This window comes from Colias croceus, chromosome 3 (genome assembly GCF_905220415.1).
Source record: "Colias croceus chromosome 3, ilColCroc2.1".
Classification (NCBI taxonomy): Eukaryota; Metazoa; Arthropoda; class Insecta; order Lepidoptera; family Pieridae; genus Colias; species Colias croceus.
The window spans coordinates 5,381,973-5,399,434 of record NC_059539.1 but is presented as its reverse complement, the minus strand read 5'-3'; the positions used below and the strand labels follow the sequence as shown (position 1 = coordinate 5,399,434).

Below are 17,462 nucleotides of genomic sequence, written 5' to 3'. Positions count from 1 at the left end.
TTCACCTTACGCCGATGTGAATGTATCGAAATGGCCAAGCCATATATTTTGACTAAGGTGTAGAGTTTGTGAAGTTAGGCCTTGTAGAGTTAGGGCGTGTAGTGTTAGAAGCTTGGCTCTACATGAGATCTGATAACTTTTTGACAGTGCGAGTCATATGGGCTCGTCTTGGCAACATTTTACATGAAAATGTTTTTGGTGGGATATATTATAGAAAGAAAGAAAGAAAACGTTTATTCATATATGTACTTACCCCACTATTAAAATAAGAAAACAAAAAATAAGATCTTATATTTGAATAAAATATGTAAGTATGTCAAATTAAACTTTATAAAAATCAAATTAACAAAAGAAGTTTCGAACTATCAACTAATCCTAGTGTGATAAGAATAAGATAACTAAGGGTGGATTTCACCAAACAAGAGAATTTGAAGACTTACCTATTCTTGTTTGGTGAAATTCACCCTACGTCAGAGACTTTGTACTTACATACAACAAAGTATACAACAAAACCGCTACCCACTGTCTGAATACCTATGTTTGCTTAGAATTTAGATCTATCTCTCTATGTAAGTATAAGTTTTTTTATTGGATAAGATTGATTTAAGAGCAAGGTCATATGTATTTAGTATTTGACATGCATAATTGCACCCGTGCGAAGTCACGGGGTTTGTATCAACTATCATGTATTGTATCACAATCTCGCCTGAGAGATGGAACGCGCTTCCCTAGAAGGTTCACCTGTTCACTCTACACTTGAAGACCCCCATATTGTTCTCGTCGGGGAACACAGATTCAGGAAGAATGTTCCAGTCCAATACAACTTGTATACATATTTCTGAATAGTTCGTTTACCTAAAAGAGGCTCTCTAAAATATAAAGAGCAATTTACGATAATGTAGTTTCGGAGATAAAAATAAAAAATACTCTTCAATTCTAAGTTGACTTTATGAAAAAGTGTGCGTATCTAATACTTCAACATTGGTAGGTACCTGTAATAGTCGAGCTTTTTCTGATGGGCTTATTTCTGTCGTTGTCTCGGATTAAATATAGTTATATTTGTGAGAGAATTATAACAATATAGTAGTTGTTATGTGGCTATACCTTCCTATTATAATGTACTCTATGGCGTACAACATAGTGTTGATATTCAATTGATATGAAATGCATGGGGTGTCGGGCCATGCTATGGTTTATATTCCTTGAGTCAGTAGCTCGATGATATAGTCTCGGTACTACCATCGACCGCGCAAGGTGTGCGCACTGAGTCATTATTTAATATTATTTCACATATCTACCTAACTATAATTAATTATGGAGAGTTATTTAAATTCTCCGACATATTATTTTAGATTAATAAAATAATAAGATACAGTACCTACCCAACCTTTGAGTATGTGGGTCTATACTCAAAATACCCAACATAAAAGTAACTAGATTCTCAACTCTGTGGTCTAATTAATGTTCGGAAAACCGCAGGTAACTAAACGTTCACTTTCTTAAATCATTAAGACGTAATGGATGGAGTACGCTGGCAAATGTTCTAACTAAACTTTCTGCTGATTTTGGTGCGGGGAGGGTCACTCACACTATTGAAACACAATCACACATTCACAAAAATAATGTGTGTCACGAAATTCGTAAAAATTTACGACCTTTTAAGCGACGAGTTTTTAAATTCAACTCTATCTCTAAGTTCATAAAGATTAAATTTGTATTTCATTCCAAGTTGTCTCGTGGGGAGTGCGGTTCAATATCGCGTTCTAAATTCAACTTTATAACTTAGGTCATAAAGATTAAATTTGTATTTCTTTAAAAGATAGTCTCGTTAGGAATGCGGTTCATTATCGCGTTTTAAATTCAACTTTATCTCTTAGTTCATAAAGATTAAATTTGTATATTTTCTTTCCATGATAGTCTCGTGGGGCCGCATCAATGATCGAGTAAACATGACTCGATTATTTGTCTTGATCATATCGCTAAACGATACATCAACGATTATTAGAAATTGCATTTAATTAGAAATGTACGTTAAAAAAATAAAAAAATATACACAAATGAAGGGTTATTCCATATTTTTTAATATTCGACATGTTTGAATTGCTTCTGCAAGATTTGACAGTGCAAAACGGAATTTTTAGCGGAGCACTCGCAGACGTCCTTTCGATGTTTTACGAATACGCAGAGTGTTTTTAATCGATTACGCAAGTAGTTTTTATGAAAGCATATTAAGATTTTTCTCCTCGAATAATCTTATACCTCGGCAAAAGGGGAAACGCCTGCGAGTGTTATCCATTACTTAATGATCTAAGTTCACTTTGCATAAAAAACACTTCATTTAAATTCCCAACGATTTATCCATAGAGATCTAGAGAGATGCCAATCGCTTGCGCTGAGTACGAAACCTGCCCCCCTAGCCAAGTGGCTTTCTGTTATAGCGTTCAATAGAATAGACTACGAATGTATGAGATTGACGTAAGCTGTAGATAACGTTCAATAGAATAGACTACGAATGTATGAGATTGACGTAAGCTGTAGATAACGTTTATATAAAGCTTACGTCAATCTCATACATTCGTAGTCTATTCTATTGAACGCTACGCTAATGGAAAGCCACTTGGCTAGGGGGGCTGGTGTCTCATAAAAATTTACTACACGGCCGTACTACACGATCGAACATTTTTGTTAGCTTTAGTATGTTCATTATACATTGCGGTATTCAAACTACGCGTTTGAATAGAGTCACGTACAGGAAGAAGCATTGTAAACTATTTACATAAATTATTGTGACTGTCGTTCTGTCACATAATAAAACCAAGAATCACTCTACGTAATATTGTTTTTGAAATTTTAGTAAGAAAATCGTATAATTTCCAGTACTTACCGATGGTATGTGATTCCATTTGACAAAGTTGCTGGTTTCACTTCGGTTTTTACAAACTAACGGAACAACACGGCATTGTCAAATAATACCCGGCCGACGGTCGAACGTCAACAGAATGCAACAAACAGCATGTGTTCTCTTTTTGGGCATATTGCTGCGACACCGGCCCCGCCCCCTAACCATAATATCTCCCTTTAGTTTCTGCGATCTGTGGATTTATCTGTTTTCTGCTTTGTTTTACCCTAATATATGTCACCGTGAAATTATAAATACCCTAAGCTTATAATCTACCTATTTCGCGAGATTGTAAAGTATCGATCTGCGAACAATTGTAGGTAATCGAACTTGTAACTAATAGCTTAAAAAACGGATAATTTTTGGTCTTAGTTTCTGGTACCTAGATATTAAAAAATAAAAATAAATATTAATCCATCGAATTGATTGTAGTTAACTAGTAATATTTTTTATCAATCCTTACTTTCATAGGCCAATAATTCTTAGTACCTAGAACATTACACCTAGACCTACATACTCTTAGAGCATAATTTATCTCAAGTAGAACAAAGCAAATTAAAAGGGTGTGAAATGTATGATTTTTAGAGATAATTTATACGTTGCGTCACTTTGTACGTATAGAATGTACCTAGATGTATTTAACATATTACATAACTTAAACGTAAAGCTGTCGAACACTTATACGTAAATTTCTACTATCACCCATAACACACCCATGTGTCTAAACATTTGCTTAGACATAATATTAAACATGACGTTTTCTGTTAATATTTATGACATCAAAACCTGTGAAAGTGGCTCGAAGCACAAATAAATATTACGAAGTACCGACAATGAAGTGTTATATATTTTTAATAACAATATAGTCGGTAGACCTACCGATATGAGATATCTACATAGTTTTATTAGGTGACTACGTTACTTTATACCTTCATAAAAGTTCGTTTTCCGTTAATTTCCTATTGCGAAAATGAGAAAGTTTGTTTTATTTGTTTTGTCGTAACCGCCTCGCCAATAAAGTTAAGAAGATTTGTCTTTACGAAAAATCAATGGTGCAGTTAATTGATTAGTTATTATTAATGTTTCGTTGTTAGCTGTAGCTAAATATATTTAATTATAAACACCTACCGGCTACCGGTATCCCGTACCCGTACCTAGTACATTTGCCCACTGCATGGATTCGTATATCGTAATATCGTCTGTAGTTACCTACGTCTACATTTCCATCGTGCGTAATTTTTAAGTAATCCCTTGTCATCCTTGAACTAACAGACTACGATTAAATTCGATAATTCGAAATACGAATAGTCAATAATTATGTTTTGGTAATTATGCATTGGTAAGTAGTTAGGTATATTATAGTGCAGAGGTAACTCGGACCTCGGACTTCAAACCGAGAAGTCGGGGGAGATAAAACCTTGTGAGGAAATTTATATGTCTTTAAGAATCAAAAGTTCTACGACATGTGAAATCCGTCAAACCGCACTTGGCCATCGCGTTGTACCCTCATAGATGGCCCGTGTTTCAGCAGTGGTACACGGATATAATGGGCTGGTGATGATGATGATGGTAAATTATGTAGGTATATAGGTAGCGCATAATACTATCTCCATACAAAATTTTATATGCCATTACCTGCAACTACATTTCTACCCTCTATATCCAATTTGCAATTACCCCCTTCTGTTATCACTCATCAGCTGGCGCCTCCCACTTCTCTTGACCTTCTTCTTATCTTAGATATAATATCCCTAATCTCTAGCAATGATGCAAAATAAGATAAAAAGAGAAGCATATAAATTGGTATTTAAGTAGTAAAGCTTCATGTTCTTTTTTTGTTTTTATTTTACATTTTTTTAAGTGTGTCATTAACAAACAGTTAAGGTAAAAGCACCTAATACGGAGGTATTTCGCAACATTTGAAAGTAAGTATCAAAAATAAGCATTTGTAAGTCTTTCTAAAGGTGCCAAACCACTTTATCGTTAAAAGTAGAGCTTAAATTTTGTATTGCTGTTGAGTCTATGTTTATTTTCATGATATTTCTTATTTTAAAAAAATATTTAAATAGTCAGGTCGATTTTCCCTAATACGGAGGTATGATTTTGGTCAGAGCCTAATACTGCGGTAGGCGGCTCCTAATACGGAGGGTCAGAAATTATATTCATTGAAGTTCCGTACAAATAATATTTGTTAAATAATAGGAATGTGTTAGTAAAGTAAATTGTAAGTTTTTTATTCATTGACCATTGGTTTGATTACGTTGATTCACTTTTAATGTGTTTCATTTATGCTTTTAGTTTTATCGAAAAAAAAAACACGCATATCAAATAAGAATCCACAAAAAAAGACACAAAACTTCTTATTTATTTACGCAACCCTAAATCTGGTAATTTTAAGTTCTATGAATAGGGCCGTAATAGGAGATCATATAACCTAATACAGAGTTACCTGGAAATATCTACCACCGTAATGGGAAAACTACTCGTGTTTTTAATAATCCTAATTCTGACCCATCAAAAATTCGATAAACAAGGGAATGTAAATGCTTAATCAAATGATAACAGTTTTTTGGCTCAGATGTGTAAAACTCAAATCAACAGTTATACAAAATAAATGATTTGTGATACATTAAAATACACCTTCCTATTTTTACCCCTTCTAAGAAACAAACATTTTGTACTCAACTGTTTTCATATTTAACTGGATTTCTAATTAAGAACACATACCGCAGAATATGGTTTCTAATTTATCAGATTAATAATTATTTCAACTAATCTCGCAATTAATTCAATAAGTAAATAAAATGAAAGTTATAAACAATTAAACATGCCCAGTATTTTTCCTATTTCGGAGTTATGCCACCGTATTAGGATTAATCTATAAAGTTTGTATCGTATTACGGCGGTATTTTATTTCTTATTTTTTGGGTAGAAAATGACTTACAAATATGAAACAAGCTATTTAAATAGTGAGTGTTATAGTAGGAAAATGCAATAAACAATACATATACAAACTTGAACGGCTTATTAATACGAAAAACTTAGTTTATAAATATTAGTGTACTTACTTTTGTTGTTTTGCGTTTGTATGGAAACACCTCTCATGTCGATGCCGTTACACAGATTGATTGATCTTGTTGTGTTGTCTATGTGCTATACTTGCAAACGTTAGTTAAGTCATGGAGTAATAAATTTGGAATAAATAGTTTTCGTTTTGGTGTACTTAAAATTAATAAAACAGGAATAAAACTCGAAAATAGAAATACCACCGTATTAGGAAGCGATTTTGACTACCGCCGTATTAGGAGCCTTTACCTTAATATATTAAAATTATTATGCAATTGAATGATATAAATACATTTTTTTTTAATTTGTGCCTGACCTGAGGTTCAGTAAGCATGAAGATTTTACGACTTTTAACGCCGTGCAGCCCGATCTGACCACGACACAATAGATTTTCTATTGTGTCTGTGATTCCGGGGGCTAAGTTATTAAAAAAATATCAGTATTTGTGTGAAGCGTCATCTAAATCGTCGCCTAAATCTGCCACATTTATACAATTTTAAAGTTATATGGAAAAAATGTAGGTTAGTCTCGCCTCACAATAAAATTTTTTCTACCTACTCACTGAATTTATCTTCATTTTTAAATTTTTATATAATGCCTTACTAGTAAAAATAAATATTTCATAACTGAACTTACAGGATGTCAATTTTGTTTCTCAAATAACGCATCACATTAAGCAAACATTCATAAAGCCCATACATACAACAATGCCACAAACCTCAACATAAAAATACCTATGTTCCATTCTGTTTGTTGCAACGACTCAAATACAAAGGCACAATAGTGAATAGTATTATAATAAACCCGAATTGGCATCTTTGCCCTTGTAGAAAAATGAATAGTGTTCTGTTACCTAATATTTGACCTAAATAAATTAATGTGGTTCTCTAGAATGTGTGCAGCGTGACAATGCAATATTGACGATCGTTTCCATGATTTAATTTAGTACTAGTATTATCTGTGATATATGTACAATGCCGGAGGTAACTACTAAAAACTTACTAAAAAGGAATATCATAATGTTCAATAAAATAATTTTATTACTAAACCGATGGAAGCTCAAACATTGGAGAGGTTTCGTATATTGGTTTTGGTCACTAAATTAATTTTTAAAATAAGTTAGGTAGTAACTATAAAGTACTAAGTAACTACTACTTACAGTTTTTTGGTTTAATAATATGTACCTAAAACATTGATAAACTGTATTTATTTTCCAGTTTGTCTGTTCGTTTTTTTTCCATGTACTTATGTCTACTTATTACATAAAAACAATTGAGTGGGTTTATAATTTATATGATTATAGAAATTAGAGTTAAATAATAGCTGACTATATTTTATTTGAAAAAGAGAATAGCGGTGGCTCTCCATACATGCAACCGGGAGATAAAAAGAAGTTCGCCAATACTGCAATAAGTACTTACTTACCTAATTATGTAAGGTAAAAGTGGATAATAATACAAAAATAATCTTTTAAAATGGAATAGAGGTTTCTAAAAATATAAGATTTTTGCTGTGACGCACTGTGACGCACGCACAATACTTACTTACTGCATTTTCTTCGAAAATTCAAGAATTTCCACATATTCTTTAATATTGGCGCAAGAGAGAAAGAAAGTAGTGAAATAAAAAAGGCAATAAAATTTATTAACACTTAAATGTACATACTTACTATACCTGAGTATATTCATCATTCATTAAGATAAAATCTCCATAATACAACGAATACTCTACAACTTCACAAGCGCAAGTACCTGCTCTAGGTGTAGTCAGTATTAGGTATGTAAATTCATGTTTATATCCGGCTACGACCTCCAGAAGGTCTTTGCAAATTGCAATTACCCGTAGGTACTTTTAATGTACAGAAAGAGAGGGACGAGCGGACGGATCTTCTCTCATCATCATAATATTGGAAGTGAAAGTGAATGAATGTCGGAGTCTTAATTAGAGAGGACGGCAGCGCCTGCGCCAGTTGTTCTGATACCGCCGCGTCCGACGCACTAGAATTGCGTACCGCACACGTACGCGAACCTTCCCGCAATCAAACAATCCCATCAACTATACAAGGTAGAGGTACGCACAAGTTGCATGTACTCATCAATTCATAGTGGTGTTAATTTTAAAAATTGCTCGATTCACTGGTCGACGTCTTGATTGTGTGTGATTTAAGAATTAAGTAATTGAAAAGACCGACGTTTTGGTCAATTTGGGAATTATCTTAAATTTTAAGCTTCCTAAAATATTTTAGTTATTATTATAAAGGAAATAATTTTATAAATTGTTTATCGTAAGTTATTTAGAATTTTTTTTGATATGATAATTTGTGATACACATTAACACATACATAATATTATTTGTGAAGCGCATCCCAAAATCAAAATGCCGGAGGAGTAAGGTTTCAATACCTACTTGTTAAATTTGTTAGATGTTTTGTTACATCAAAAATTTAGTTCCAGTTTTTATATTATAGTTTAAGTTTCTATAGACATATTCGCTTTCGGCTTTTTAACATAAAAGCCTCACAGCTTTCCGTACCATAAAATGCGTCCCAAATCGACGATTTCTCGCGCGGAGCACCTTTTCACGCAAGGAGGTCAGTGAGGCGGGTTTTGCTTTCACAAACACAAACAACAAAATAAATTCATCTCACGTATCGATTGTCCTCGACCATCGTTAACTGCATTAATAAAAGAAAGTGAACTCATTAACTGGCATCAAAACAGCTGATTGACCACTTTCCTTTATACAAATCGAATTAACAAAATCTGACTCAAATCGTATATAAGTATTTTATAAGACTTAAAAACTTGTAGTACGTATGTGAGAACTGAGTGTGAATTAAAATGCAGTATCTAGTAGTACTAGTTATACCTACTGAACTTCTGTTGATAATCAGAATGTAAGAATGATGTCGGACTGGTTTTAAAAAATTGTAAAAAAATTGAATTGGTAACTAGTTCATTAACAAATCTGTGCACTCATTGAATCGCTTGTCTTCAAGTGTTGTTTACAATGTTCATAGAGATGAAACATAATTAAATTAAGTTCCCTGAAATCTGGTTCAGATAATCATTTCCCTATAATTTGTTACAGATGAGCCGGCACAGCTACCTGGCTGCAGTCGCACTGCTAGCGGTTTTCTGCGTCGCAGAAGCACAGAGACGTTTGGCTCTTCCTGACCCTAGAAGTTGCGCTAATAGTATGTGGCAATATTATTTCCAAAATTAATAAATAATTACGTGAAAATTCACCTAGTTTGTGGGGCGAAAATGTTTAGATTATGATCTATAATTCCATAATTGGATTCGATTTCTTGTTCAATAATAGTAATTTCGTATGAGAAAATAACCCTCAAATTCCAGTCTTATTTTTATTCTTCATATTTACCTTTTAAATATTGCTGTAGAGTGGTCAGTGCGTAAGCTTTAGATTATACCTACACTGCGTAAGCATAAAACCGGCTACTCACCTACCTGCAGCAGGGACAATATTGGAATTGCACCCTTAATTGGCGCCTTAATTGTGGTGTGTAGTCAAGCAGGGGCAATTTAGAGGACCACCGACCAACCGAGATTGTTCAAATCTTAGGTTCAAATATTGCCCCTGTGGCAAGTACCTACGTGAGTAGCCGGCTTAAGACTGCCTTGAGCTTTGTATCCTGCACTCACCTATGTTCAAGTGATGATCGTCATCAGAGGATGACCTAGGAAACTTTTATATACTTTGACCGTAGGGAGATTTATTGTAGGATTAAGTTATCGTTATAAATAGGAAATTACAGATAATTAATATAAGTGACACCGACACAACATTTGTTTCTTTTTAAACATTTTTGCTCTATTGTCATAGTCGGATCAAAAAATGTTTAGAGTGAATTCTAAAATATTTACAGTCTTATCCCTTAATCTATTAAAAAGTGTTACGCTATACGAAATTAAAGTTCCGTAGCGCTAAGAATAGCATAGAGGTCATGTACATGAAACAAATCCTTTCAGCTGGATAAAGAGATGTGCAATGGTCACGAGCTCGTAGGGTCTTGCACAAGAACACTCACGGCTTAGACTTGGTGACTGGTGGCTCACCTTGTAGTCTAATTGCTGTACCTAATACGAACTGATGGCACTAACATCGCTATTTATTTCTTAAAGCATTCGTACATTCAAAAGTATATAGGTCAAGTACTTTTTAATATCATATTGCATAAAAATGTATTTCAAGATAATTCAAATGTTATCCAATAATCCATCAAATCAACAATACCTACTTAAGGTGACTAAAAGTATTCTAAATAGACACTGGCGATAAATTCTTAGCATTTTCATTTTATATGCTCCTGGGCAACATTTCTGAAGATGCTCGTTTCCTCTTTACTTATTATATTAGAATTGAACCCTCTTTGTAAATTAGTACGGTAGGTAATGAAGTATACGGAATATCATCTCCTAACGTCTTTCGTGTCGTTATTATACTCGTTTATCCATAAAACATTGGTACTAAAAGTTAAGTTACATAGGTACTTTTCTGAAATTACACTTGTCGCTCGAGAACGAAAAGAAAAGAAAACAAAGAAAATATGTATAAGCTATCCTATAACGGTATAACCTATTCTGGACGGAAAGGAATTCTGCTGGTAATAGAATTTTACAAATTGCTCCACTCTACTCCGCCTATTAAATTCAAACAAACAAAAACAGCATCAGCTCTTTCCTCTTTTAAAAATAGTATTACGAAAAGGAAAATCGTTTAATTATGAAGAGAAGCTAGCATAGAAAGTGAATAATTAGCTAAATTATTAAAGTACATAGAAGTAGGTTTTACGCACAAAATATAACGATATGCTTATTAAATTATATTACATTCTAGATCATTATTTAAATGAATCCTTATTCCCACAAGGAAAAACATAGTAGGACCCTAAAGCTTTCGCAATGCAATGTTTGTACGGTTTGTACCATCACTGAGGGCGTTTCCGACGACGATTTCATGTGGGAGCGTTCGGACAATTGAACATCATTCAGATAAAATGACGTTATTCAAGTGTATTGTTAAAGAGGTGATTTACATAAATTTTCGTGACTTTTAAAATGGTGACCATAAAATGCCCATTGTTTCGGTGCCTTGCCTAGCTTACCTAGCTTAGCATCTAAAACTAAATGAGAAATATTTTAATAGCGGAAGTTATAAGTAACCACTACTTTTATACCTTTTACCCTGTTTACTTAATAGTTAATACTTACGCATAAATAATAAAAAAAGCAATTGCAGGTACCTATCTATAAAACACACCTGTACCACATCGAATGCGATAAATACGTTTATGAATGACTTGTACCCACCTACAACTTTCTCCTAAATAGCGATGTTATGACTTGTATGAGATATGACGCTTGCCAAACTTGCCGCGTACTTTCTGATAGCTGCGATGATGGTAACAGAAAGCATTCCGCGTCATTACATAACTACATTCCTCATTCCTCAATCGTACGTGTCATACAATAATCATTATTACATCAATACGTTTCGGGCTTGTTTATTATTAATTTACAATAGATAATATGACATTTAACCGCTCACTGTTACATAAGCAACTTGCTTTAGTCTTAACGATACCTGACGGCACGTAACAACTGTAACGAAAGTAATTTGCAAAAAGCATAATATTCCATAGTCGAAATTCGAAACATCGAGAAAGGTCATAATGGACGCTTTCTAGTTACGAAACATGGCGTAGTTGTATGCAATACAAGTAAAATAACATTGATTTCGTTAAAATACGGTATCAACCTGCGCTAATGTGTCCTCATTACAGTTTCCAATGATAATTTTCATTTGGTAGATATACCTACTTAAATAGGTACACCACATATACGATTAATTTTGTAAATTCATCATATGATTTTTTATATAGGATTCATGACATTAAGCCTAGTGAGGATGGAAAAGGATGGGTAGCGTTGTCTACATGGCTACATGGCACGCAAGTCAGAATAGACGTACTAATAGGCACATTAGAATTTTTATCATTTGTCTCAGATCTCTAAAAATGTTATACGTTAGCCTTAAAAACTAAGAGATAATAAAAACGTGTGAAAATATAATAACCAGTTAGGTATTTACCTACTTTTTAATTACCCATTCCACTTTTGTGTATTACGTTGTTGTAATTAGTATGTAGCAACGATGCGTGTGATCGATCTATTGTTAAAATGATCTGAGAAACCTTGTTGTGGTTTGGAGACTTGGACTTCGGAGCAATGAATATATCAATGATGCGTTACATTATAAAAAACAAAATATAGTAAAGCAGTACAAAATACAAAGCTTAAAAGATTTTACTGTGCAATCAAATGTATTCTATCTTATAAAATTGTTGCGAACTACTAACCCGTACAATTTACTAACCATACAAGTTGTCCGTTGTTTGTGACGTAGGTATTTACAGCACGACCGTTTTTTTTTTTAATTTACCCTATTATTAACAACCACCAGTAGTGTCAATTTTTTCTAATATTTCCCATTTCATCCGTAATAAAAAAAGCACTTTTTTTCCATAGGAGTGCGTCATTCAACATACAGAGATGCTCGCGGAGTCCTCCACTCCTACTTCTTCAGTTGGGAGCACGCGCCTACACGCAACTTGGAAGTCGACTGGTTAGACGCAAGGAACATCTGCCGTCGCCACTGTATGGACGCCGTGTCGCTGGAAACTCCTCAGGTATAGCTTCTTGCGCATTACACATAATCTTAAAAGCACATAATAGACAAATATCTAAAGCCATACTGCTACTCTAAAGTATCAAGTATGGCTTAATAAAATTTATAAGGCAAGTTCCCATCATTAAGACAGATATTCATCAGGTGCTCAATACTTAGTGGCCTATCATTCCTATCTAAATAAATGAAGAAAATAATATGTCATACATTGATGCAGAGCTTTAAGCAGCGTTCTCGGAGCTTTTATTGAGTAGAGACAATAAATCTTAAAAAACTATTAAGAAAACTGAGCGCATAGTGAATTGAGTTTATCGTAAAATTTTATAACTTATATGCACATTAAAAGGTCATTCAATAAGTTAATTGTGTAATACCAATAACATCAGCTGAAGATGGTCGAATAATCCTTTCACAGATACAGACTTATATTACACAAGAGGGTCAGTCGTGATGCGCTCACTTTCTCATTCTCAAGTATCAAATAGATACCTACCTATATAATTTAGCATGTGGCAATCGCAATTTGCAATTACGAAACAGAGTCATAAAGACTGCAGCTAAGACATAAAATTTAAATTATGCCATATAACTGTCTGTATAAGAATTCCTAATACCATCATGATGCATACAAATTATGAAGCTTATAATATGTAATCACTTAGGGTAAGTCCGGGGTAGTTGGCCATAGATTTTTCTAAGCTCTATCAGAAATGAAATACTTTTGTTTTTGTGATTGTATTTATTTTTTATTAAACTTTGAAGATTCAGCTATGATATTCTGAACATGAAAGTAACAATTTCTAATAAGATCACCTAATTAATTAAATTTTTTTAAAAATCACAATTGGCCATCTCTCCCGAGGTGTCCGGGCGTGATGGCCATGGCACTAGAGGTAAGATGGCCATAACTCAATTCTAGGCTAAGACTAAGGCTAAGTCTAATTTTTAGTTTGAAGTCTTATAATATTCTCTTCTTCGCCGCGTTTTTTTTTTGGTTGATGTATCCGCCTTTTCAGTTGACGTCACTTTGGAGACTGGTTTACTTAGAATATTTTTAAGCAAGCACGTGTCCCGGATGTCTGTTAAGATTTAGTTCAGCTTCATCCATGTTAAATAAGTAGTTTGGGGGTAACGTATGCATTAACTTCTGATCTTTTCATAGTGTTGGTTCTAGGCTCTAGCCAAAAAAAACTCTTTTTGACTTCCTAAGGATAATCACTATTTCTGCTTTAGAACATCTGTTACCAGTCATATCCCGCTTTTTGATTTTGTTGGTCAAATTTATGCTATAATTTAAAATGTTCGGCTTATTCGTTGGCTATTCGCTCACGTGATCCATCGTTAAAGGAATTATATTTCTTTATTCTTCTTTCTAATGAATGCCTAAAAAAGTTTAGGTATTTGGTACTGGAGTCCTGCCACGCGTACGTTTATGCATTAACAGCTGCTTTTAGCGATTTTTCAGACCTTTCACAGCCACTGCCTTTTTCCTGTTTCTATAAGGCATTTAAAATAAATCTAAAAATAAATCAATTATTTGTGCAAAACGTGATTTTTATACTATTACACTATGGCCATCATATACCGACTAGAATTGGCCATCTGTCCTTATATTCCAGGAGAGATGGCCACAACAAAAACTAAAACAAGTAATGACTTGAAGCAAATTATTTTGAGGTTATAACGTAGCACTGCTCGTATACTTTACAACAAAGACAAATATCACCATTATTTTAAGAAACCAACACCACAATTCCACAAAATAGTTGACATCTAAAAAATATTCAAGCTATTTGAATCAAAAAACAAAGGATTTACTTATATTTTCTTTGTTTTTCGCTTAATATTTTGCCGTACTTTTGTCCTCACGCACGACGAGCAGCGAACTAAGCGTTAAACAGTAATAATTACTGAGCGAATCACTGAAATATTTCGATAGGCCATCTCTACCTTATGGCCATCTACCCCGGAATTACATTACAAAAGTGTTACTTCAAGTTCCTCGTATTCATCTGAATGAAGTGAACTCGCTCTCTCTATACCTAAAGCATCTCTGATACTATAATTAAGTATTGTTATGTTCATCCGCGTTATGGGTAAGCAAGAAAATATCAACGTAACAATGTTTCTCCAAACGCTTCCTGCCGCGGTTAGTCGATGTCAATGCACGTAACCAACCCATTGTTATTCATTTTCCTGGTCGATGAATTAGATACCCAGCTCACATATCATATTTAGTGACAGAAATTAATGAACACGTTAAGCAAACAGATAGTTATTGTTACGACTGCATATTTATGAGGATGCATTCAATAGATTGATCGGTTTGTAGAGCGTGGAGAATCCGTGAAAGGGGTGCAATGGCCTGCTGCGTCACTTACGATAACGCGTCGATCTCATAAGGCGCACGCACCGGACAAGTAGCACATGGCATACATACCTCTGTAGCCGTGTTGCCCACTTTAGCCGGAAACGTACGACGGAGGTAGACTTCCCTTCGTAATCACTTCTTTGTAACCGATTTCACATCATCGCTGTTGTTAATATGAGTGCTATGCTAATAGGTGTCGTTGTAGATAATGGCTAGTTTTTAATATGTATCATTTGTTTTTAGGAAAATGAATTTGTGAAGCAAAGGATCGCTCGTGGAAACGTGCGTTACATTTGGACGTCTGGTCGTAAATGTAACTTCGCCGGCTGTGACCGCCCAGACCTCCAGCCCCCTAATGTGAACGGCTGGTTCTGGTCTGGCTCAGGAGCTAAAATTGGACCAACCACTCAACGCAACACCGGGGACTGGTCCTACACCGGCGGCTACGGCCAGCAACAACCCGACAACCGCGAGGCTGCTCAAGTAAGTTTCGATGTCTGCAAATGATGATTTTTTACCTCAAAATCAGTAACTAATTTTATATTATGTAAACCTTACAATTATTCAAACCTTTATTTCATTCAGATGTAGGCACCTCCTTAAATCATTATATTAGTCGAATTATTCTATTAGTTCACAAGTTCTACAGTTTAAATATTTTTATTTATTTTCAGGGCAACGATGAATCTTGTTTAGCAATCTTGAACAACTTCTACAATGATGGTATCAAATGGCACGATGTGGCTTGCCACCACGTGAAACCTTTCGTGTGCGAAGACAGCGACGAACTCTTGAACTTCGTCCGGTCGCGCAATCCCACTCTCCGTCTATAACACGTCTAATCCTGACAAACGGTCAGCGCTTTAGTTGGCTGTCATTGTACAAAATCCAGTGGCTAACATTATATTTAAGTTATTTATTATGATTGCGAGTGACTATTTACACTACTGAAGTTTTATATTGAAACAGTAATGTAGATATAGCGAAAGTTATCGACACGACAATGCAAAATTTGTAACTATTGTTTCTTTGTAACTTCTCGTTCAGATTTTGTTGTAAAAATTTTTAATGCACAAAATAGGGTAACGTAACTTATGTATACATATTAGAAATAAATAATAAAATTATGACCAAGGTGTGATTTTATTTATTACCTTTATGGAGGTTACTAACCTGATTACAAAACTTCTTAACTATTGTAAATTTAGACTGGATAATAATACATCAAGTAAGCCAAATACAGTCATATCCACCATCGAACTTTCTCTGTTCTTAGAAAATAAAAAACTAAACTAGCATCAGTTTCCTGCTATTTTGTTCTTCTTCTCCCATTGTAGCAGTAGGATGTGTATAATATGCAGATATAATTACATAATAATTGAATATAAATATTTAAATTTTTAAAGTCTTTTAATCTTGTACCTAGTTACCCCGAATTTCTGATACTTACGGCCGAATACTGAAACGCCACTCAAATCTCAAACTCATCTAATTGCAACTTAAAGATAAGCATCCCGTAAATTTAACTGCTATACACAAACGCCACTCAAGCAATTTGAAACCGTGATTAGGCAAGCAGTCCTCAAATGTTTACATAATGGCAACATCCTGCTAGAAAAATTGTAATCAGCATGTTCTCTATTACAAAATAATTTAGGTCACGCCTTGTATTCGTTTTACGCAGTCTTGTTTGAATGAATATGAATATATCTATAAATTATTTGAAATGTATCAGCATAATGTAATTATGGTTTGAATTACTATTGAAATTATATGTCTTTTTACGTAAAAATAAGTTAAATATTTATTTAAGACGTCTTAAAAAAAGAAAATTTTCTGGATACGTTTGACGTAGATTGGAACGTCAAGTGTCATTTCATCGTCAAGTGTAATGACATTGTTACGCGCGATAATTTAAACATTTCATTAGTGGAGTGAATTTCAGTTGACCATTATTTTATTATTAAAATCCTAATAACTGATTCACGATGGAGGATAAGAAGAAACGTGGATCTAATTATACACCTGCTGAGAAAGATATGCTCTTGGAAGTGATAAAAAAGTATTGTACCCACATGAACAATAAAATACTATATTATTCTTTACGTAGCATGAAATACTTTGCTCATATGCACCCCTATAACATACAGAGCCAGGGCAACTGTTGTCTGTAACTAGTGATAATGAATGTGTAACCCTTGTGACCACTTATCATCTGAAAATCTCAACTTATAAATAGTTTATTACAAGTACTTTTTAGGGTACTGTGCCTAAAAGGTAAAACGAAAGCGAAGATAATGACGATAAAGACATTTTATCACTTTTCTACACGAGGAATCCAAGTTTTAATAGATTTGTTTTGATTTGAGGGACCTTGCGACCGTTCTCAAATCTAAGGGCTGCTCAAATCAGTTT

General features: G+C 34.0%; 1 protein-coding gene across 2 annotated transcripts; it reads left to right on the top strand.

The window, feature by feature from the left end:
- Positions 1 to 7,897: 7,897 nt before the first annotated feature.
- LOC123705996 lies at positions 7,898 to 16,181 on the top strand. Of its 2 annotated transcripts, none has more exons than XM_045655118.1 (5): positions 7,898 to 8,029; positions 9,056 to 9,161; positions 12,517 to 12,677; positions 15,291 to 15,530; positions 15,722 to 16,181. In XM_045655118.1, the coding sequence occupies exons 2-5, from the start codon at positions 9,056 to 9,058 to the stop codon at positions 15,878 to 15,880; spliced, it is 666 nt and encodes a 221-aa protein (XP_045511074.1). In that variant the 5' UTR covers positions 7,898 to 8,029; the 3' UTR covers positions 15,881 to 16,181. The 2 variants fall into 2 exon arrangements, with proteins under 2 accessions (XP_045511074.1, XP_045511073.1); XM_045655117.1 differs by having other exon boundaries at positions 7,904 to 8,035.
- The last annotated feature ends 1,281 nt before the right edge of the window (positions 16,182 to 17,462 follow it).